This window comes from Ixodes scapularis, unplaced genomic scaffold (genome assembly GCF_016920785.2).
Source record: "Ixodes scapularis isolate PalLabHiFi unplaced genomic scaffold, ASM1692078v2 PGA_scaffold0__279_contigs__length_252992795, whole genome shotgun sequence".
NCBI classification, from domain to species: domain Eukaryota; kingdom Metazoa; phylum Arthropoda; class Arachnida; order Ixodida; family Ixodidae; genus Ixodes; species Ixodes scapularis.
Genome location: NW_024609835.1, coordinates 1,507,461 through 1,531,930, shown reverse-complemented (window position 1 = coordinate 1,531,930; position 24,470 = coordinate 1,507,461). Strand labels below are relative to the sequence as shown.

Genomic DNA, 24,470 nt, shown 5'->3' with positions numbered 1-24,470 from the left:
CTGCGCTTACCAGTCTTTGTCAGCATAATAAAGCTTGTAGAACTTCTTTATTTTCATTCAAAAGACGCCGCTCTCACCGGCACGTTTTCGTGCCAATGGTATCGTTCACTCTTCCCAACCAGCTGTGCTACGCAGCTCAGTTGCTATGCCATCCAACAGCCACCACACTGACCCAAGTTCGGGCCCCGCCCAGCCTCAAACCCGGGTTTCTTATGCTGATTTTACATGGGCCGTTGTAGGCCTCATATATAGCCTTACGTTGTGCAACGATCATGTCAGTCCTTTCCGATGCCTGTCCACGACTGTCGTTCGTAACAATGTTCTCGTAGAAAATTACTCGTAAAACACATTCTGGATAAAAAAAATAAAACCTTGAAAGATACAGCACATATGAAAAGGAACTGCCTCTTACTATCGACTCGCAAGCACAGCCAGGATTCCACGTAGTCGCGTAGCTGAGATCCCGCATAACTTGACAAAAAGCTCGGCCAACGACCGACATTCGGGGATTCCTCCATCTAACAGGTAGCAGTCGTTCCGCTCGTCCGACGGGCAACGTACATACCGGCAATTCGACGCAACTTTTCAGCCACTCGCACGGTGCCTCTAAAGAGTCTCAAACTCGAGTATTTACCGCACCCCTAATATTCCCGTTTCCTTCTCGCGGCATCGCCGCCAGCGCATTTAGTCGCCGGTTGCAATCTTGACAGGGGCTGCAGACGGTGACCGCCGTTGCTATGCAGTCCGTTGGTGGACGAAAACCAGAGCGGCCACGGGTTGGGACGCCATGACGCCGACAGCCCTCGTTTGCCTTTTTCGCCGACACTTCAACGACTAACTGCCAGGATCGCGACGGGCGACTAAACGTTACGCCTCTTCCCGCGACCTAATTGGTCGCTACTTTACAACCACTTTAGCGTCTTGCACCGGCGGCGTGGGACGTTAAAACACACCGGTCCAAGACTCAGTGTAGGCACCATAACCGATTAGGGATTACACTATTTCAGCGTGAGTCAGGGCGCAGTTAAGGGCTGAAAGACGGACCGTATTTACACAAATGTAGGTCGACCCTTTTTTCAATTTTTGAAAATCTGAAGTGGGGGGGTCGATTTATAATCGAACCAAAGCATTCCACCACTGGCAAAAACGAAACAATCGCAATATCATGAGCACTTAAACTTGTTACGAGTTCAGCCGGCTGTACCTCTAGCATTGCATTATTCTGTGTGCTCATATTACAAAGTTGTTTTTTTTTTCTATTTGCGCGAACGAGTATTGCTGGTAGCGATTCGCAAATTAACCCGAATATACGGCGGTGAACAGTGCGCGATGCGCCCGACTCCTGGGGGGTGGCGGCACTTCTTGTAAGAGCCACTCCGGAGGCCGCTGGAACAGCCTCACGGCTCACTCACTCACTCAGCTCAATCAGCCTGTGGCTTCTCTTCGCAGTTTTTCGCACGATTCACAATAGCACATCGTTTGATCGAGTGACGAGACCATGCTGGAGCGCTAACTATGTTTCTTTTTGTATTGACACGCGTGATCCGGGCAGTTTAGGTTTTCGGTGCTCGTTTTTGGCCATTCTTCACTCAGAAGCAATCAACAACTGTGCTGTTCGACGCAAGTTCGACCCGTCGGAGCGCGTGATGCTCCAATAGAGTCAGCAGTGGCACGGGATTTTAAACTGTGACGGCAAACAAAGAGGCTTCCGTAGGCCAAAATTCTGGTTCCGGAGTTGGAAGTCAGGCTTGGAATGTACGCCGCAAAAGTGCGCAATCAGTCCCTACCCGTGACGTCCAACGCGATCACCGAGCAAGCGCGGAAGATGCGGTTGATCCTGTCATTTGCGAAGTGAGAGATTTCGTTGGACGCCGCCGCCGCCGTGCTTTGAGAAAGTGGCAGTGATGACGACGGGACTGACATCCCCAGAGCGGACGTGTTGTAGTCTAGTCGGGGACGGAGTGAGAACGACAGTGAGCAGCCTCAGTTGTCCCGCCTCCAGCGTGAACTTCCCAGTTTCGATAACGCCTGGGCATATCTCATGCACCTCGCGCATGCATGCGCAGCCAAAGCACGCCAGAAGGCATAGATCGCGTGTTGGAGGCTCGGCTTTCGAAACAGATACTTTGCCGTTCTCACGTGTTCGCAGTAAAGTGCGCATTTACAATTTTTTTTTTTTTTTTGCTGATGTGCTATGTGGGGGGTCGACTTACATTCGTGTAAATACGGTACTAACGCAGATGCACAAACTTGAGGCCCAACACGCTAGCACCATCTACGAGGTATCCTCGCTAGAGCAAAGGCTTCGGAGTATTTGTGAGATCGAACGTACAAACTATCTACAAAAAATGGTCGTTCCGAGTGTTCCACGGCTGCCTGTTAGATGGCACCTGTGTGTATCTTTAAGAGATTGGGAGAGATCATAACGCACTTGGACGTAAGCAGTCGCAAATGCGCGAACGAGCCTTAAAAGCGCGAGGTCTTGGCACATGCACCATGCCAGACCGGTTTAGCCGGCCAAAGAATGTGCATGGAAAGACTAATGCAGCGACGCTTTTGGCGCCGCTTGTTTGGCCCCGTCAACTCGTCGGTTGTGCTCAGACGCGTGGCGAAAGGAGGAGCGGGGACGGAGGGGCGGACCTTGGTCATGCGCTGGGCGGGCACGGTGGAGAAGGTGCGCAGCAGGTTGGCGCGGATGCCCGGCGGGGGCTCGAAGAGGAACACGCGTCCGGCCCGGAGCAGGTTGACCGGCACCTTGGGGTGCACCTCCAGGGTGAGGAAGAGCCGGAAGGACGGGTGGGGCTGCAGGGCGTGCAGCTTCTTCTCCAGCTGCACCAGCCACTGCGGCGCCAGGTGCACATTCTTCAGCATCACCCACCTGCACGGAGAGGGGAGAGGGGGTGAGGGCGCGGTTTGGAAGGCCTAATCACGAGCGTGGTGCGGCACTAGTCCGGTGCAGATTCCACGCCGGAAACGGTGCTAACCTTAGCATCAATGCGGCACTTTCCAATACGGTGTCCGTGTACACCCACGTGTGACTGGCGTTGCGCCGCTGCAATGGCGTTGCCGTCGGTGCTGCGCATGCGCCTATGCTTCGTTTCGCGTGAATCTGGTTTCTGCGCATCCACAGTGCCCGTACTCGGTAAGGCAAACGAGGACTCGTTTCTAAACGGCATGTTGGCCTATAGCAAAGGCGAGTGGTTTCAGTGGTGCCATCTCCCGTTTCGTAACCGAAACGTTACGAGGTTGTGTCAGAGTGACAATGATTACGGCGACTTACTCCCATTTTTGATCGACACGTTAGATGGTGCGCGCGAAGAGCATCGTCGAAGTATCGAGCTTGCCTTAATACCGTAAGTCTCATCTTCATCGGAATGAAGTCATCACGCCGTGACAGCGAAGGAAATCGGACTCGGCGCCAAGAGCACTTCTGTCGTGAAACTGATCGCCATACTGAGCTCCTTCACAGTATTGCAAGTTGCAAGAAGGAAACCTCACCATGCGGTTTCCTCTTCACAAAGCATGTGGGAAGGCCATGCAAACTTTCACAAAATAAATATTGTGCCAATTTTTTTTTTTTTTTGTGTGGAAATTGCATTTTGTGACATAAGATCTCTTCAAACTGGATCGCTAGAATCCGGGGGTTCGCTCGGGATGCGCAAAAACAACAAAGCAACTGTGCTTTGTGTTGTCTTAGTTCATCTTGATCTCCGCTGTTTTTGGCGCTTTTGTACTTTTTAAACTAGGAACCAACTAGCCCAATTCACCATTCTGCCACAACTGTGCCCCTAGCAAGTGCTTCAGACACCACTTCATCTCTGGACCTGCCTTACTTGGTGCTCAAATGAGATAACATGTTTCCCTAAACTTGAATATTTCCAGCTGCATTTTGACCTGTCCATGAAATCTTCAGGTACAGAGTCGCATTTTATCAAAAATGCAGCTGATGCTCACGTCCAGCCTCCCTGGCACGCGTCTTACTCGCAAAAGTGGAGAGTGCGCAGATCAAGGCGACGGAGAGTCGTCCGGGCGATTCATTGCATGTTGACACCCGCATCATGAGCAGGGGATTGACAGGGAGGTGGCTGATGGAACATATTGAAAGTGATGGGTGCAAATGTGGAAAGGGCAACTGAGTTACTTTCTCCACTCTACCGTACCGTGTCACGCATGCACACGAAATCTGAGTAGGTTTGTGTTAGAATGCAATTCAGCATTAAAAGAGAGAGGAGTGTAGTAATCTGCTTTAGTGCAGTGTTCCGAGATGACGCCAATGTCTGGGTGTGCACATGAAGCGTGCGCATGATATCATTCAAAAATAAAAGTAGCAGCACGCGCCGCTCTTCGAGTTGTTCTGCCTTGAAAATCTTCCGGGGAGTCTGTTGTCTCTTTCGTCCCGGCGCGGCCTTTTGCGGCCCCAGCCGGCTCCCGTCGCCGAGCCATCGCCGTGCCTGGGTGGATCCCAAGTTGCTCGTGCTTCGGTAGAGCTCATCCCTGGAGGTTTGGCCAAGGCCACATTCCCGCTCCCTCCGGCATGGAGCCGTATTTGGCCTCGGCCGAGACCTGGCCGACCGTCCCTTGCGTAACCCAGATTACAACAAAGATTCGAGACTGAGGGTTGGATGCTCACCTGCCATTCTTGGAGGCGGAGTTGATGGCCTTCTCGGCCTGGCTGAAGCCCTCGGCAGAGCCCATGGCCAGGGACGTGATGTTGCGGCCCAGCTCGGTGGCCAGGTCGTCCACTCGGCCGCTGGCGTCGTAGCCCGGCACCGAGCACATCAGGATCGGGGTGCCCGCCTTCACCTGCCGTGTGCCAATGGGGGGCGTCGGGAAAGACTCCAAAACGTTCGTCCTCTTGGTGCTCAGTACAGGGTTGCTCAAATGAAAAAATTGTTAACAATGGCAGAATTGTGCAATTTAAGGCGGGTTTTCATAGGATTAGAAGATGTCTAGGAAAGAAATACCCTAGTAAATTTTTTCAGACCAGCCTGTAATCAACAATAATTGTGTTATGAAAAAAAAAAAAAATTCACACTTTAATTTTTTGACGGTCGAGTTTTGTTTCCAAAGAAATACTAAAGGTAAATGCACAGTTTTTTTTCTTTTTTTTAGTCATCTAGTGGAACCGCATGCAGTGCTTGTTTAGGTTTAGAAGCATTAAATTAATATAGTGAAGGCAAAAAGTTCTCTTTTCTTCCATTCGGTTTCGTTTTGGCGCATCCGCTTCCGCAATATTCCAGTGGCTTCCGATTTCTAACCAGAGGTACTTCACAGAGCTTCTCAGTTGGATGATGAGCTCTGATCTTCTAAATTTAAATACCAAAAGCGTCGCCAGTCTGAGTCTAAGAGCCAGTGCTCCCGTTGGCCTTACCGCGAGAGCGTCTAATTTGAACTATAAAAATAGTCTAGCCCAGCAAAGCGAAACACCATGCAAATATAAGGTTTATAGTACGCCAAAGACATAACAAACAGACACACCTCCCGCAGTGCACCCAGTTTCGCATTTAGGCTGGCACTTTCAAATGTGTAATAACTGCCGTACACATACTGCGATGGTCGTCATAGGGTCAAGCTAATCAGTTTCAAAGAGAAACTGGAATCGAATGGGGTGGCATCATCAGTTTGCATAATGTACACTATCAGATCAGTATTCTCGCCTAATTTAAACTCCGCGCCTATGTCTAATAAAGACCAAAGGATTAATGCACTCAATACACAAAACCCATCATTCTCTGCTCGCCACGATGCATAATAGGAATGAGATTATGCAAAAAAAGAAATCCCACACATTAAGTCAAAAAGGTGAAGAATATGTTAAAGTGCTTATTTTAACGCACTGGTCACAATTGCCAATACTCCCGTCATTCTCCATGAACAGGAGCCGCGTAGCCGACGTCGCTCGTTCATGAATGTACGCTCCACAATGTCACGCGATTATTAATGTCGTACGAAGTCCATTTGTCATCCCGGATGTCGCGTGATGCCCATCGGTGTCAGGTGACCTGCGATATTACTTGGCATCGTACGACATCTGTGATTATGCGAAGTCACAAATGTACAGTCTTCACCAATTCAAAAAAAAAAAAGAAGACCCACGCGGAGTGTATAACGGAGATGGCGGATAATGGCAGCGCTACTCGCGCTTCAAGTAATCCTACATCACTTTGAGGGTAGCGAAGACACCTCGTCGGAGTGCACCAATTCAGTTTGTCTGCGTTATCAAGTTTCGCTCCAATCTAAATGATATGGAATCGTCCACAACGCAAGCCGTGCACCCACCAGCCACGTGCTCCCAGTGGGTGTTTCATGTTGGTCGAGGCTGCTTAATACTCGAGACTAGTGACGATTGAAGCATAAATGCGTAATTATTGGGGCGCAACGCTTTTTGGCAGTGCTAAAACGTGCAAAGTCCTCCCCCCTAAAATGCATTCTGTCCTAAAAAAGAAATTGCAACACAAATTCTATTGAACGCAATTCATCTCCAAGATCTTTTGGATGTAAGAAGAAGCCCGAGAGCGAGCGGTGGTGAAAGGAATCCTTGCCTCATTGTCGACGGCGGCGGCCAGGTCCAGCTCGGTCTCTGCGGCCGTCATGAAGTCCGGTCCCAGCACGGAGGCCACCACCTGGTGTCCCTGGGCGATGACCCTGTCCGGCCGGAAGGCCTGCACCACCAGCAGCTGGTGCATGGCGCGCCCCACGGGGCTCAGGCCCCGGGGGCCCTCCTCCCACAGAACGGGCACCTCCCGCTCGGGGGCGCTGCTCTCCACCCAGCCCAGGAAGTCCTGCACCCAACAGCGACCGCTTTCAAATGCCTCCGTCGTGCAGCACGAAGTTGTTGATACGCTTCCATCTAATCAAATTCGGGGGTTTATGTGCCAAACCGACAAAGGGCATCTGGCACACCCTGGCGAAGGACTCAGGATTAATTTCGACCATCCGGGGATGTTTTGACGCTCGGCTACACGGCACCTCCTCCGCAATAAGCCTCTGCCGGATTGCGGGCACCTCGGCAGGGGATCGAACCCGCCACCGATGATCCATAGGTTGGCACTTTGCCTCGGAGCTGCCAAGGCGGCTAACGGTGCGTTCCCCATCTGTAGGTCTTACCGGTCATTAGATTTAAATCCACCGGTCCCGTCAAAATCCCTGCAGGGGTTCTCAAGCTCTCGAACGTCTATTGCTCTCAACCGGCTGCTCAACAAGCCCTCCCCAGGAGCAACACCGATGCCATAAAGCAATGCACAAGCCTACAAACCTCGTAAACAATAATTTATGCAGTAAGGAGCATTTAGCTCATAATGATTTATCAACGTGTGGCTTAGATCTATTAAAACGGTGCTCAAACAGGGGGAAACATTTCAATTTGAGGCAGGGACAATGGAGGAAATTTGAGAGCTCGCGAGACCCCCGAAAATACTTGTTCCGAGAACCTCCAACTACAGCTTGGTGTACAATTTTCTGGCTTTCCCGGTTGTAAAGACCAGAGCCGCTAAATACGCTTAAATTCTTCCAGTCTCGAAAGATTCTTCCCATCTCACCTAGCAGCCCACCCAGAGCATTATCAGCTCTCACGCTTGTCCTGGATCGCAGGATTTTCTCCCTCTGCAGCCCACCGAAAAGCTTATGAACGAGACTCTACCACAATTGAAGAGCTCAGGTCAAGACATGTCTGGTCCTTCGAATGATTCGCAATTTCAGGGGATGCGTCTGTTCCGTCCCTCCCAGCTCTTGGCAGCTGCACCTTAAAACATCCCCTCCAACCAACTTTTCACTGCAATAAAAAAAAAAAGCTTTCTCGCAATGCATTTGATTTTTTAACTGGCACAACAGACTCATGCTCTAATGCCCCAGTCACATTGTTGTGCTTCATACTCTTTTATGTTGTGAACATGTCTGCAGGCAGTTTTTGTACTACCAATGTGACCATCATACAAGGAAGAACCTCAGAGAGTGTCCACAGACAGTCTTGTATCGTGTGTTAGCAGTGTGACTGAGGCCAACCGACATAATCCTCTTCTGCCAGGAAGAAAACCGGTTCCCAGTTTCTTTCTCTCCATTCCCTCCCACACGAGTGGGTCTCCGAGCTACTCCCCGGAGAAAGAGTCACCCTCTTTCTCGAAAGGAGGAATTCACTGGCCGCTTGTGGGCCTTTGAGAGGTCAGGGGAAGAGCCTTACCGTGTGCTCGTCCAGGCGCTGCTGCAGGGAGCGGAAGGCCGGCAGGCGGGAGAGGGCGGTGGCCCCCTCCAGCTGGTCGGGGGCCAGGCCCCCCACGTGGATGGTAGGCTGCCCCGGCAGGATGCCCTCCTTGCCTCGCAGCAGGTGGTTCAGCTCATGCTCAAAGTTGCTCTCCCTGCAGGTGGCAATGGACCCCCTCAGCAGAAAACACCGCACCTCTTTTTTAACCAGACACATTGCAAGTGCAGGTCCTTTTTTTGTAAAAGTGTTAGATTGTACAGTCATCTAATCTATGTCGCTACTCTCTGTCACAATAAATTGCTCGTTTCTGCCATTGGCGCACCCTTTTTAAACGATGAATCTGTAGTCCCGACCTGCCCACTTTCCCCTTTTTTTTTTAGCTCAAATAATATTCGTTCTCTAGCCATAAAAGTTTGAGGCTAGCTCAAAAAGGGGAAAAAAAAAAAAGTTTCCATGTATTCCGTACACACACTACTCTAGACACCACTTTAACTGAAGTGTCCAAGGATTGCAACAAAACTAAAAAAAAACAGAAAGACAATTCTTAGCATCATCGGAGAAATTCAACCTGCTTTGAATTTGGTGTGGAGCTCTCCGAGCATTTGGTGAGACCAGTTTTGCGACCCAGATGGTCAGACTGGCCTTCAAGGAAGTCCAGGACCCAGACGACAATTTCCAGGGAATGAGCCCATTGCTTACTGTGAAAATCCTCGCAGGTGGATTCTACAGAGGAGGAGAGCAAAGGCCAGCTTGTCCTCATGAAGCATGCCTCGAGTCACCCTGTTGTACACCACCTGGAGGCAACAAGAATGTTTGCATCAGTTTAAACCCTCGAAAGTGAGACTTTTTTCTTCCAGCCATTAAAATACTCAGGACATGCCATAGAAAGAAAAAAAAAGAGAGCACGATTAGTTCCTATAATTTCTACCTTGGATGACGAGTGGCATGCAACACAGACTACAGAAAGCAGAAGGTAAAATTCAATTGCTGAATTCCCATAAGGTTCACTGCGATTCTAAAATGACCTCATTCTACAGTCGAATCTCGTTAATTCAAACTCGAGGGGGACCAAAAATTTGTTTGAATAAAGCAAACTTTAAATTACAGGGAGTTTCCTCCCATAGAAACACATAAGATGGGACCTGCATGTTAGTTTGAATTATCCGCAAGCTTGAATTAAGAGAGTTTGAATTAACGAGATTCGACTGTACTACAATGTACATGGGTTGTCTTTCTGACCTCAGGAATTACCCTCAAGATACCTGTCCCATTGCCTCAAAGGCACGGAAAAAACACGCTATGCTCAGAAAAAAACCTCTGTGGCAATAGACCTTTCCAGAACTGCCCGTTTGACGCACTGCAAAGTTCCGATGTACGCAAGCAAAATTATCCAGGAATCGAAGACAAGCTGACGTTGGTTTGACATTTTGCAGCTTCAGAAGACAGACAATAAAATAAAAAGCAAACCAGAGTATGCGATGACCTCCTTTTGCGTATTTCTGTACGTTGCGAGCTCCGAACAATAGGAGAAAATGCATCGCGCCACTACTAGGATTTACGAAGTGTTTGAGTTTGCCCAAACATACATTGGAACAGCCTTACAATTCCACTCGCTGCGAGGTCTTCTGGGATTTTCTAGGGGGGGTCTATCCAAAAAGAATAACAGCCACGTGTAGCGCTTTTGACTGGACTGCCTCAGAGATGTCCCGAGGTGCAGCGCTGGCACTTGGGAAAGGGGGGGCAGCTTGGACTAGTTTTTCTTACGCCGACCGAGACAATAAAAGCCGAGAGAGTCACCTGAAACAGGTCCTTGGTGATGATGCTCAAGCGCCCAGTGTGGTCCACCACACCGGTCAGGTGAGAGTTGTTCGTGAGCACGTCGTTGTAGATCTCCAAAAAGAAGTGGAGCGAGTACTGGTACAAAAAGTGGGCCTGGCGGAAGAAAAAGAAAATAATAAAAACACGAAACAATGTCTAGCGATACGCGCAGAAACCGCATTTCAGCGAATCTAGGAGGAAAGCAAGCTTATTGAATGCAAACTGTCTCATCACTGCAGATTTGTACTATACCAGTAACCTCTATCGTAAACTTAAAATTTTTATTACTTCAGTATTTTTACAGTACTACTATCACAAATGCATCCAGCAGTATTTTGACGCACCACATTATTACTATGTTATTGCTTCTCTCACTACTTAACAGATTTAGATGGAATGCAAAATCAGACAAATTCCACGTCTCTCACTGCACATCCACCTACCTCTCATCAAAACGGACTGGGGGTCTTATCATGCACAAAGTGTAATCAGAGTTTGTACTTCAAATGATTACCTCCCATGTAATATTTACAACCCTGACCTCAGGCAATGGCCAGCAGAGTCCCCATTTTCAGTTGAAGGCACATAAGAACATAAAAGCTACAACAGGAGCTCCCAGCACCACCCGAAGTCGCACAGTATTTAGGCGGTTGAAGGCACACAAGAACATAAAAGCTACAACAGGAGCTTTCAGCACCACCCGAAGTCGCACAGCTCTGCAACACGTTTGTAGGCGAGAGAGTGCAAGAGCGAGCACTACTTGGCAAGCACCTGGTGAAGTCCCTCGAGGGTGAAGTAGATGCTGCTGCAGGCCTGTGCCAGCGGCTGGTACTGCAGGGAGACCGTCTCCACCTCCTCCATCACCTTGTCCGTTTCCTCCACCTTCCTAGATATCTCGGCAGCCTCGTTCTTCAGCTTCTCCAGCGTGCTGATCACACTGCATCCCCGGCATCACTCCCATTCAGTCACCCCGGAAAACAATCGCAACTCCTACATAGGTTAACTCTGGCTCGTAAAACACACCGCATGCGGGCAAAAGAAATGCCAGTGGGTCATGCAACTGTCAGTTCTCTTACGGTGCACTTGTGCCTCTTATAATGCAGTTTCTTTTCCTGGTCGTAATTCATACTAGTTGCTAACGAGCCCAAGTGCATGCATCGATGGACTTTCTGCGTGGTATGTGGCTTCAAAAGAGGAATTGTTCCAGTCTTAAATACCACGAAGCCCATAGCTCAGTTTCACCATTTCGTAGTACAACAGCGAGTTAAGTTTTTAAAAATTTGGCAAGGAACTATAGTTTGCACCATATTTTATGACAAAAAAATTAAAAAAAAGAACAACAAAGGATGTGTTTAAAATAAATTTAAAATTTTTGCTTTTTCACAATTTTTTTTTTTTTTTGGTTTAGTGGTTGCAATACCCCAAAAATTGTTTACCCGTACTTGGCATGAACTATTTGAAGCTATGTTGTAGAGGCTGGCGTAACTTGCATGATCCTGCAGCCCCAGACTGCCGTGAGGGCACGTGACATCTCACATTCCCTTCAAACAGGACCTCTTATGCAAAGGAGATGCCAAGCAAAGCCCCGTGTGCTAGTAGTACCAATGACGTTGGATCATTCCGGAAATTACACTGGCTTCAACAACATAGCACGGAAGAGTCAATGCGGAGCATGGTCCGGGTCTGTGTTGGGAAAAATACTGAGCTTGTCCAAACGAGGTTGCCTACAGGGCAGAATCCATCCGAAGGTCTTTTCGTCCGCCCAACTTGAAAGCAACATTTGCTGGCAACATTACTACAGTGCCCGCAATGCGCCTCGGATTGGTGTGTTGAAAGCATTGATGAGGTCGTAGAAGTGTCACGCTGTTGCCAACCGCAATGCTGGCGGTGTCGCAGCAGCAGTGGCGTAAGTGGCAGACACCCGTTCTGCTGCCAGTCGCTCTCCAGCCTGACAAACCATGGAGGCTTCAGTAGCCGGAGTTGGGACGCCTTTACAACAGTGACGCTCGCCAGTGGCGTAGCCAAAAATTTTTTTTGGGGGAGGCCACGACTCTGGGTTCAGAGGGGGGAGGGGAGCTGAAGCCCCATAAGCTCACCCCTTCCCCCTTTCCCCCAGCTACACCACTGACACTCGTATTCCCTCGTGCTTTTTTTCTAGAAATTGTACACCCAACGGCCAGGGTTGCAACATCCGACAGCATGACACTCTGGCTTTAGTGATGTCATTTGTTGCCATGTCGGGACCACTTTCGATGCGTGGGAGGAACAGGACGCCAAGCGTGCCAGTCACAGACGCGTTCCAAACACTACAATGCTGTCAATAAAACCCCCCAAAAAACCTCACTTTTTTAGCCATGCTAAAAAAACTTGCCTGTCGTCATCCAGGATCCTTCCCTTCGAGTCGTTCAGTGCCTGGAGCAACGACTTCTCAAGCTGTCGAAGCCGCACGTGGAATTCTCCTGCGGGATGGAAAAAGAAAATAAAGACTCGGATTTGTAAGTCGTCTTCTAAGAGACGGCAACAGAGCCTCACGGAGAACAAAATGAAAGCGGGCTGTCACCTTGCAGTTTCAGAAGATCCGAACGCTTCTCGTCAATGTCTTCCCTCTCTGCCTTCAACACCTGACGAGGGAAATGAGAGACAACAATCAGAGGCCAGCGGTCAGACAGAACCGGAATCCCGATTAACTTATTGAAACATTCTTGTTTTAAAAAATAAAAAATTCCGAGGACACCTAAGCCCTTTTTATGAGTTGTGAATGCGAAAGCATCAATGTCATCCTTGGGCTCCCTTAGTTCGTCTGCAGTGTACTGGTGTGGACGGCCATGTTTTGCTGCTGCTGAGGTTGTGGCCACCAGAGATAGAAATGCCTCAAGTGTCGCCATGTTCTTCGACGCCGAGGGGAGCAGCATAATCAGAACAACAGATTTCGAACTTTGCCGAAGCCACTTTCATTTTCATCCGTGGATGACCAATTCGCACTTTCTACTTTCTCCCGCTTCCTCCTCTCTCCTTCCACCCTTTCCACCATTGCCTGTTTCCTTCTCCCCCTTCCCCCCCTCGTCCCTACCCCAGAGCCCAACCCCCGCTCCACTAAGCGAGCTAAAACATAAACTCCAACTGGAAGAAGAAAAAAGGGATTACAATACAAAAGAGCATTACCAACATAATGCACAAGCAGCCTTGACTCCGTGAGTTACAATACCGTTGGCGTCGGCGCAGGTTTTTAGTCAGCGTGCCGTGCACTGGTGATTCTTAATGTGTTCACCTTAAATATATATATATATTTTTTTTTTGTTTTGTTAAGTACATTTGGAAGCTGTGCTTTGTTTTAGAGCGCAGCTCTTAGGCTGCCCGCTTACAGGTTGAGAGGCATTGCCGTGACCGTGCGTTGAATTATGGGACATTTCCCATAATGACGTCTCATGAATTTTCTCTCTAAATTTGGCGGAAAAATGTCTTGCTAAATTTGGACGGAAAATGTTTCGCTAAATTTAGCGGAAAGCTGAGACATTCCCCACCCTCCGTACCCTCCCCTCCTCAAGAGCTGCAATCTAATTGGGCATTTCAGAGAATCGTAAACATCTTTCCCTTTTTTTAGTGCTTCACTTCGTTTTATCGAGGAGATACACACGCTTTTTGAAAATACTGTCTGTGCATGCGCAGCCCCAGAGTTAGAAAACATGTGTTTGCATGTTCGAGCCACATAACCTACAGCCTCCCGAGAAGGGGGAGTTAGATCCTGCTTCCCAGATGCAGTGGCCTGTGAGTGAGTTTCTCCACCGTATCCTTTGTATGCATTGTGGCTTATCTGCAGGTTATCTTTTGCCCTCAAGTTTGTACAAAGAAGTTTCTTCACTCTTCCTCATTTGTGGCCCCCAAATTTTCATACCAATGCATTCTGTCCAGGCCTCCAACAGGAGGCAGCAGTTACTAAAAAAAAAATTTGCAGTCGCTTAGCTCGGTTATGCCAGGATATCCGCAGCGTGAGCTAAAGTTCGGCTGGTTATTCTTAGCTTTCCTGGTTGTCTAGGATTAGCTTGATTATCATGCTTACTGCTGCTTCAATGACACACACACAGTATATGGATTATGTAACACATGTATATTTATTTTTTTTTTTGGCTCAACGTCTGGTTGCTTCTCTATCAGAGGGCAAGTTCGTCTGCTTCTTGCACAGGGGTTAACGGTGACGTCACAACGCCAAGCCCTGATTGGCTGATCGCGACCCCCTATCTGAGCGTCGTCTGCTTGCAACGTCGTCTGCATCTGTCTTACCTTTCCTGCGACTTTCGGAAGTGCAGGACTTTACCAGCGAGCTCAACTTCGCCTTTCAGAGAGGACAGACGAAATAACTCGAGCAGTACGTTGTTTTTCTCTAACAACTACAGTATAGACCACTTACAACGTAACCGCTTATAGTGCAGGACTGGGTATAACGCGGCTTTCTTAAGGGGGGACACTACCCGGAGAAAAAAAGATTCTTCAAAAAACACTGATTTTGAAAAATTACATATTTACATCCATCTACATCCAGAGAGTATTCCCAGAAATTTTCACTAGTTTACACTGCATAGTTAATTTTTTATAAATTATTTTCTGTTTACCAAAGCTAAAGGAAAGGTAGGGTATGGAGCACTTTGAACACATTTTTCTCCGTTCCACTTTTTTGTATAAATTCCATTTTAGTCAATCTATCGTTTGAGAATGGAAATACAGGCAAGGCTCGTTCTTCACTTTTCCTGACTGAAATTTAATAAGGAATGCGCCTATGGAGTTTGTTTGTCACTTTTCGGATGTCTTTTATACAAAATGTTGACATTTTGTCGGAGACACAGAAGACCAAAAAGTTGACCGATTTCGCAAAAGAGAAAATTGATAGATATCAATTACTTTTTACAAAAGCCTTTCCATAGGCGCACCTCCTAGGCATTCTGCTACATATCTAGCAAATAAAAGTCTTTAATATTGTGATAGTTTTCTGACGATAGATTAACTAAACAGTGTAGGGGTGTTGCTGATAGAAGCTGCCCTAATTTCCTTCCCACTTAACCAACAGACCTAAAATTTTGTTATGCACCCTCTAGCGTGACCACCAGCCTACCCTGTAAATTTCATTAATTTTAAGAAAGGGGTTCAAAAGTTGACCCTCCCAGGGGGTGTCTCCCCTTAAACCACCGGTTCGCCTCCCATAGAACTCCATGTAATTACACATCGCTTAAAATGCAGGCGCGCAAAGGGAAATACCGGTTATAATGCTGTTTCTGGAACAGCCCGCCGACCGTGCCGACCAACCAGCGCAGCGTGCACGCTTCCCTGTGCGACACTAGATAACAGCACTGGCCGCAAGCGGCACTCGCGGGGCAAGGAAATTGCTCGAAGAAGCGGGGAGAAGCAAAGAAAAAGGCTTCAGTTGCCATAGCGAGGGAAGGACGCACGCACGAGTCATTCACATGTGTGCGTCCCTCCACTGCGTTGGAGACAACCGCAACGACAGACCAATCGCAGGTTGAGAAGAAGTGTTCGCGCGCGTTGCATGCCGGTCGCGGGCCGGTTTCTTCTACCCGCAAACATGGCGTCGGTTGTGATTGTCGACGTAGACGGCGTGGCGAAAGCTCATCGTTCGCGTAAAAGCGCTATCCTTCACTGTGAATTTTCGTTGTGTGTCGCTACGATAACCCAGTACGTACTAGAAGGGAAGATCCACCTATCCGTGTGGCGATGTCGTGGCGGCACTCTCAAGATGGCAGAAACACCCGTGCCATCGTGTTTGTTTACTTCGACTACAGTGGTGCTTTCTAAGCATTTGTGTTTTCGAACATCGCCCGGATTTCTTATTTGGAGCATTTCATGCTGTGCTAAAGTTGAAAGTATTACTGGCGCATACCGTATAAAGGATGTAAATTTTCAAGCGTTTTCATCACAGAAGAAAAGTGATTAGGGTTAGCAATCCTGAACGCTCGCAACGTCCGTCTGCAACCCGCGATGCCGTTAAAAGACTGCGCCAGGCAAAAGTCTCTCATTTCTTTCAAAATGTGTGACACACTCGAGAGAGAAGTGTACTAGTCTGGTGAATAAAAGACTTTCCTCAAACTACGCTTTATTTTTCATCTAACATAAAATAAATTATTTTACAAAGGTAAGTTGTCTCATGGCATGTATTTTGGCCTGAAAAATTTATGTTTTGGTTAATATGCGGTACCGCTTATTAACCAAAATATTAACCATATAACGTATGTCGCGTACTCTCGCGACATACGTTATATGTGGTCTACACTGTAGCAGACGCGCATCAAGGAGAGAAGTCAAAGGACTCACTGGCAAGGTGTCCCGAGGCGCCGAGGTTTGTTTGCTAAGAACCGAGAGTGAGGGTGGTTAGTGTCCGCAAGTTCCCTCGCAAATACTTTTTCCCTTCTTTCGTGTGCGGCGAGACTCCTCACTCTTTGACGGCGTCGGCGGGTTGGCGCGGTTGGCGCAGTTAACGTCGTCTGCTTTACGTCTGCTTGTCAAAGTGATGGCTGCTTTACCTTTCCTGCGTCTGTCGGAGATTCACCGCTGTGTGAAGTCTCGCCGCACACGAAAGGCGGGAAAAAGCACTTGGAAGGGAAATTGCGGACACTAGACACCCTTACTCTTGGTTCTTAACTAACAGACCTCGGCGCCTCGGGACACCTTGTCACCAGTGAGTCCTTAGACTTCTCTCCTTGATGCGCGTCTGCTAGTTGTTAGACAAAAACAACGTACCGTTCGAGTTATTTCGTCTGCCCTCTCTGAAAGGCGAAGTCGAGCTCGCTCATAAAGACCTGCACTTCCGAAAGTCACAGAAAAGGTAAGACAGATGGAGACGACGTTGCGAGCAGACGACGTTGCAAATGAGCAGACGACGCTCAGATAGGGGGTCGCGATCAGCCAATCAGGGCTCGGCGTTCTGACATCACCGCTACCCCCTGCGCAAGAAGCAGACGAACTTGCCCTCCACATTGCCACAAAGACTGCTCGGTGGTCAGTGTAGTAACATGCTGCCGTCTCTATCGCCCCAACGCAGTATTTGGAATTGATTGTCTGTCTCTGATACACAAGATCAATGGTGGTTCCCCATTGGGTAGGCGGCGCCGCTAAACTCAACGTTTCACGCATGGCACTACTTACTGGCGTCAAGTCTTTCATTTACCACAGTCTTTTACACACGTCGCACACATATTCAAACGGATTGTTTACGAAGTCCGTCTCGAAGGTCCGAGTCGCACTGGCGCTTTCGCTAAGTTTCACCGTATAGTCAGTCAATCGGTGAGCCTTGACGTCATCGACGGCGTCTTGTTGTTGCTGCTGCTGAGATGGTCGGGCACGTCGCTCAGCCTCCTGGCCACGCCGCTTTGCTAGACGTTCCTCCCTTTGCTCCAATGACTCCGCAGCACGTTTAGCCTTCTTCTGTTCCGGCTTTCTACGCTCAACCGCTAATTGCCGGGCAACTACTTCGGGATCCGAGTTAAGCCTCGCCGCTCTTCTGCGCCACTGAGGAGCAATCTCGCTCTCCTTCTCCATGGCTATAGGTCTGTTTCTCTTGGCCAGGGCGAGCTGTAGCGTTCACGAGACACGACCACAAAAGAAGCGCTTCCCATAGCGTCTGTGAGACACGACCATTTAATGATGATGTGAAGCAGCGTCCTAGCGTTCCCATCATGCACACTCCACGAGCGTAAACTAGAGTCTGTATAGCTTCCCTCAATGTCTGCTCGCGCCTGTCGCGGCAGACGCCGAGGCTCGCGGTGGCGAGGCGTCTGCCGCGACACCGCGTGCTTTGGCGTGCTGTGTCGCGACACGCCAAGACCAGCGAGGCGCGCGCGGTGGCGGCGGAGCCCGCGGCGGTGGCTCCGGCGCGCCAGCTGTGCGTCGTGTGACGTCACTGCTCCTCGCGCTTGCGCAGAGCGGCGAGGCACGCGCAGTGGCAGCGGAGTCCGCGGCGGCGGTGTCTCCGGCGCACCGGCTGTGCGCCGTGTGACGTCACTGCTCCTCTCACTAGCGCAGCACAGGGCACGGCTCATTATGCAAGCCACGCAAAACCTGCTCAACCTCGGCCAGTGTAGCTCACGCTGCAAAATATGTCAATTCACGTTGACTAAAAATTGTGCCGATCAAAGAAGCATCAAGCGAAGAAACAAACTTGGTTCTCGTTTCCTGGTCCTGGCAGGTCCCTTTGCTAATCCTCTGGCACACAGATTATGACGTGTCCAATGTGGGGGCACCCTTTTTGCAGGCTTATCTCCATTCACGTGCTCGCACAAGGAACCCCCCCTCCAAACGGCGCACTGACTCATGCCCAACTTTTTTAGTCCCCCCTTTCCATGCTTCAGTTCCCTCGCTGAACCACGAGGGAGGAGGAGAGCCTTGCAGAATATTGGGTTTGGTAGTTCGCCTTTAACAGCATTCATGCATTTGCCCTACTGCAATAGCCTCGTGAGTCTCGACGAAGTGATTAAAGGATATGGACCGAATTAAATAAACTAAAAACAAACAAAAACACCTTGCCTGGTTTAGACACTGGCTCTGCAAGCTGCTGCGAGTTACGGTGAAGTTGACGAAGGTGACGCGGGAACAGAGGTCTGGTGGGAACTCCACCTGAAAGACGAAGGAAATGCCCTAATGTAACACAAACCAAACATTCCGACAAAACATAGTAATGATTACAACCACGGGGCAATGCATTGGAGAAGTAGCGAAGTTACCGTTATAGTTACGGCAACACTAAAGTCATTTGTTACAGTTACTTTTAAGTTACTTTTCCATAAGACTACAAATCAAGAAAAACAGAAAATGCCCCCAAGTTTATTACAGAAGGTGTAAGTAAATGCGGTGCAAGTTTGCACAAGGCAAACATGACACTGAAGATGTCTGAACACGTTGCTTGAGAAAAGACTAGATTGTGCTCGTTGAATGATAAAAGTAACGTCATTACTTGACAAAAAGTAAGAGAACTACAGTTCCCCCCCCAGTGGTAGTGCACTCCTTCCTCGGGGAGCCAGTTGCAGGGACACGCACCGTGGGGTCTCGGGTGGAGAGGAAGATGCAGAAGGTGGGCGAGAGGTCAATGTCCTGGTCACCCAGGGTGATGAGCACCCGGCCGCCGGTCTTGCGCACCTCCCGGTTCAGCACGGGGTTCAGGATCGGGTCGTAGCTCTCCACGTCCTGCACGGACATCTCACTCACTCGCACACCCCTAGGTTACTACTTAGTAATGAAACAAATAAACTTATTAATTAAAAATCATTAATACACACATTTTAGTCAATGATAAACAGTTGGCATTAAAAATCAATAGTATTTATTCGAATATAAGGCGAGGTTTTTTTCCGAAATCCTTAGTCTCAAAGTCGTACCCCGCCTTATATTCGAAGCTCAGTACAGCAATACGGCAATTTTGGTGTAACAGTTTCGGTTTCCGCCTTTCAACCATTTCCAAGCTTCCAAAAGAGCCCGACAATACTGTTACAAATCTAACGCAGAGATTTAAGAATAAAACATACAAAATGTTACACAAACGCAAGTTACAGATAGTAACTACCGAGTTTAGGCAGCTGCGATGCAGGAGACGCGATGCCTGCAGACGCCTTCAACCATATCAACGAGCTGAGCCAGCAGTAGCCGCTTCCAAGCCAGTAGTAGCCGCAAAGTTTGTAAACAAGTTGGGACGCCATTTTGCATTTTTTTGTTGGAGTGGCCGAGTCTCTGCGGCAGGATTTTTTCAGTGCTCGCTTATTTACGCTACCAGCGCAATGGCGAGTCACCGTTGCCACTATGATGCAGCCTTCAAGAGGAAGGTTGTATCAGAGGCGGAGGTTTCTGGAAACTGCGCGGCGGGTCGGAAGTTTGGTGTTCCGGAGAACAACGTGCGTCGTTGGCGCAAACAGAAGACTGCGCTGTTCGCCTGCGCAGCGACGAGAAAGGCTTTCCGTGGCCCGCGAAAGGGAGCGTTCCCCGAAGTGGAAGAAGTGCTGACGCAGTTCATCAAAGAGAGGAGAGGCCGCGGTTTGGCCGTTACTTCCGACATCGTGCAGATGAAGGCGCGCGAAATCGCGAGAGAGCGTGGCATCCCCGCTCTCAAGTTCAAAGCTAGCCGGGGCTGGGTGCAGAAATATATGAAGAGGGCCGGATTTTCCTTGCGAAGGCGGACCTCCGTGATGCAGAAGTTGCCCGAGGACTACGAAGAGAAACTAATCTCTTTTCAGAGATATGTTATCGGCCTGCGACGCGACCACGACTTTCTACTCGGGCAGATGGGCAACGCCGACGAAACCCCGATTTTTTTTGACATGCCGTCGCCCCAGACCATTCACCAAAAAGGTGATCGCCAAGTGAGCCTGCGCACTACAGGCAACGAGAAGGCTAGGATCACCGTTATGTTAGCCTGCACCGCCGATGGGCGGAAGTTGCCCCCCTTCATCATCCTGAAGAGAAAGACCTTTCCGAAGAACGAGGTCTTCCCGCAGAACGTCCACATTCGTTGCCAGGAGAAGGGGTGGATGACGGAAGAGCTTTTTCTGAACTGGATTAAGTCGGTGTGGTGCCGAAGACCAGGGGCACTGCTCGCCCGGAGGTCAATGCTGGTCCTCGACGCGTTCCGCGGACATCTCACGGAGGGTGTGAAGAAGAAGCTGGTGGACGAACGCACGGAGCTGGTCGTCATCCCGGGGGGCATGACAAGCCAACTACAGCCGCTTGACGTTTGTCTTAACAAGCCCTTTAAGGCACACGTCAGACGGCTGTACAATGAATGGATGGCGTCTGACACTGTGGCCCTCACGCCGTCGGGACGTCTAAAGCGGGCGTCCCCGTCTATGCTCGCCCAGTGGGTGGTCGACGCATGGGCAGCGATCCCCGAAGCTATGGTTGCAGCATCGTTCCGCAAGTGCTGCATTTCCAATGCCCTTGACGGCACCGAAGACGCTGACCTCTTTGAGTGCGAAAGTGATAAGGATGATTCGGATGCTACCACTTCTGAAGACAACAGCTTCTAAGTTTGTCTTTCGTCTCGCTCCGAATAGGTAAATATCTTTGTGTGCAGATAGTTCAAATACTTGTGTCTGCTTCGCTGAAAGGTAAGGAATTTAATTGCCTTCTTTCGCCTTATATTAGTGTGCAAACTTTTTTCTTTTTCTTTGGTCCTTCAACTGCCCCCTCGCCTTATAATCGTGACCGCCTTATATTCGAATAAATACGGTATATAACATTATTAAATAATTAATAGTATTAATTAATAATCTAATTAGTATTCATAGTTATATCACTAGGGATGTGGAAATATGAATTTTTCAGTTCAAAACGAACATGAAGCGAATAGTTCCTTTATACGAATAATTTAGAATCTAATCTAACATTTTTTGGAAGCAGAGAGCTTGCGGCCTTTAATGCAGTCATAATAGAGAGCCCTTGGGACTAGGGAACAAAAAAAAAAGGACAAACACGACAAGGTCGGAACGATTTTCTACCATGACCATCAACCAGCTCGCCTGCACAATTACTTACTTCAATACGGTCTCATTAACATGGACACTTCCGCTGCCCAGAAAACTCCTCAATAATGTGAACTGTTCATAACAGTGATCCGAGGTAAAGATCACAAATAATGAACAAGAAGTGGGGCCACGAAAGACACGATTTATTTCGGCAAAAAATGCAGACTCGTTTGTACACAGATTTTGGTGCTAGCTATTAGAAACTCGCAATCCGCAATAGATTCGAGCGAGTGGACTCGTTGCTCTATTTTTATTGCTACTTATGTTCCAGCCTTGGCTGGTGAACTCACTTCAAGTATGTACTGCATGCTGTTCTCATTGTTTTCCGTCGGAATTAAGGTACGCTTTGCAGCATTACAAACTTAGAAATATACTTTGCAAATACCATTCAGTTGCCGAATAGCCTTATTCGGTTCAAACTTCGAATCGAATATGGCATTTTTTGCCTCGATATTCAAAAGTTTTAAATATTTGCACAACCCTATATATTACTGCATTAAAAATCAAAGTTTTTGTTTATCTGTTACCCATTTCTGTGTTACAAATTTACCAACCTTTGTCTACACATTTACTCCTTCCCTCTGTAGTGCTATAAACCTCGAAAGTACATCCAATATACAAATTTCTAAATAATTAATGGGAAATGTGCCAAACCCAGAAGACAAACCAAATAGCCCACCTGGACAAGGAGTGGATTTCCAAAACGCAGTGCACTCTCCAAGTTTTTCCGGAAGGAATCGTCCAGGAAGCTGCACCACAGGCCAACAACGGGTCAGCAGGATCGCTACAAACATCTATTTTCAGAGAATTGATAGCTACTTTGAGACAAAGTTTGATACTGCATAAAATGCAATTGTCTTGTAGATTTTGCATCCTGTAAACCAGTGGTTCTCAAGCATGGATGTGTCAAGGACCTCCCCCCCCCGCCAGGGACCTGCCAAAGTGAGAGGGGACAATAAAGCTTGGGTTTGGCCTAATCAATTTTTCATTAAAAAAAAAAAAGACTAGCTAAAAAAGATGCCCCCATCATGATGGGTAGCGGACATGCGCATTGGCCGCCGCAGCCCAGATCCCATCTAGAGATGCGTACTTGCACGACTGTGGTAGATCTGATGATGTCTGACCCTCTTTTTTTTTCTTTTCAATGTGTTCTTCTTTCAACCAAACTTTCTTGGAAGGAAAAATAAACCACTTGTTAGTTGCACCTTTTGTGTGTAAGTGTCGTCCTTCTTTGTTCAAGTTTGTAAACCTTAGCAGCGCAGAACAAAAAAATGACTGCATCTCCACGTGGTGTTGAATGTTGATTGGGGCGAAGCTCTGGTGGTGCTTGTCTGTGTAGACGCTGAGCCGCAGCATGCTGAGCCTTTCGTTCATTTTCATCCATGTCAGAAAGAGAATGTGCGGTATGGAACGTACCGCACATAACGCACCCAAAGGAGCGCTCTCACCTCGTCTTGGTGATCTTGCGCTCCCTGAACTCATTGAGAATGTACTCGGTGGCCTGGCCCGAGGGGTCGATGATGAGCGGGTAGCGGTTGAACCTCTTCAGCATGATAGCGTTCTCTGTGCACAGGTCGTCCGTGGGGAGGGCGTTGGCCTGCCAGCGCAGCCGCTCGTCTGCCGTGGACAGGTACTGCGCACACGAATAGAGAGAGTCACTCCACCACAACGGCGTCCCTTTTCCTAACAAATCGACGAATAAAGTGTGCAGACGCAGAACGTGCAAATAAAATAGCGTATTTCGGCTGCCCCTGACCTCTCGCAATCTTTTGCGACGAGAGAACACACTAAAATATCTACCGAGTGACTGTGGAACACTCGTGATTACCATATATCTCCTACCTTTCTTGCACGAGACACCTTTAACAATGTTATAAGCGACTGTTTCTCGGTAGTATGTACATCTGTTCTCACAAATACCACAAAATCTTCGCTCTAGTGAAATGCAGTTCGAGGGCCACCTTATTGACGGTACTGGCATGCCAGTGTGTTCTCTAGAGAGCCTAGATTGCAGAGAGGGTCCAACTCAAACCGTGGGGTGCATTCGCAATTTAATGGCTGAGACCGGTTGCAAGTGTGCATGCGCTGCTGCGTTGTCGCGTGTCGAGGAGAAAAGCGGGCAGAAAGATGGACATGCTCGAGGACGATCGACACGTCCTCACAACTCGTAGTGCAAACGCGGCCCATAACCCCGTGATCCCGATTGAGCATTTAGAAATTCTCTATATTATAAGCTTTCTGGCATTTTCCTGTCGTAAGCGATCGCGAGAACTCGGTCACGAGCAAATGCGAGTGCGTGAAAAAGTCTATGTGGAACAGGCGTTGGTCCCACCTGAAATGCATCACCTAGTCCAGCAACAAAGTTCACTAAACAGAATGCGTGTCTCGAGCTCTGCCGGGTTAGCGTGACACGAACACGGCGTAGTGCAATGGTGCCACGTGACGAGATATCACGTTTAGTGTCGCAGTGTCGCGTCGTAGCGGCACACGACGACCGCCGCAATGATGACGTCGCACAAACACCATTCCTCGAGTTTAAAAGCGCGCGGTAATTAGCGTACGCCGGTTCAATTTCCCCACAAAATTTAGTTGGTCGAGCGGCGGGCAACGTGTCGACCGTCGACCCCCACCTCGGTGCGTGCCAGGTCTAGGCGGAAGTGAATGCCGGCCTGCTGGAGGTGGCTGCACCAGTTGTTGAAGAGGTTCTGGCGGTACTGCTGGTCGAAGTAGCCGGCGTACGCCAGGAAGGCCGAGCCCAGCAGCACGTCGCCCGAGATGGTCGACATCTGGTTCTTGAAGGTCTCGCTTGTGTCCTCCCAGCGCTGCTTCTCCGAGCTCAGGCTGCTCAGCAGCGCTATGCTGCGGTCCACCTGGAAACGCCCCGCGCCGTCGATCATTGCTGGAGCATCCGCAAAGCCGCACAAGCTACTGTTGAGCAATGCGGG

The 24,470-nt window shown here is 48.9% G+C and overlaps 1 protein-coding gene across 1 annotated transcript in view; it reads right to left on the bottom strand.

Moving 5' to 3' along the window:
• LOC8036409 (dynein heavy chain, cytoplasmic) overlaps nt 1-24,470 on the bottom strand; it is a 167,826-nt gene that overhangs the window by 13,434 nt on the left and 129,922 nt on the right. The window contains exons 62-75 of the mRNA XM_029983821.4: nt 24,156-24,395; nt 22,974-23,158; nt 22,205-22,274; nt 19,052-19,198; nt 18,542-18,631; nt 12,576-12,636; nt 12,387-12,474; nt 10,787-10,952; nt 9,995-10,129; nt 8,897-8,991; nt 8,177-8,351; nt 6,543-6,782; nt 4,631-4,803; nt 2,641-2,878 (exon numbers count right to left, since the gene is read on the bottom strand). Of these exons, the coding sequence (XP_029839681.2) occupies nt 2,641-2,878; nt 4,631-4,803; nt 6,543-6,782; nt 8,177-8,351; nt 8,897-8,991; nt 9,995-10,129; nt 10,787-10,952; nt 12,387-12,474; nt 12,576-12,636; nt 18,542-18,631; nt 19,052-19,198; nt 22,205-22,274; nt 22,974-23,158; nt 24,156-24,395 (2,103 nt within the window). The remainder of the gene's footprint in view (nt 1-2,640; nt 2,879-4,630; nt 4,804-6,542; nt 6,783-8,176; nt 8,352-8,896; nt 8,992-9,994; nt 10,130-10,786; nt 10,953-12,386; nt 12,475-12,575; nt 12,637-18,541; nt 18,632-19,051; nt 19,199-22,204; nt 22,275-22,973; nt 23,159-24,155; nt 24,396-24,470) is intronic.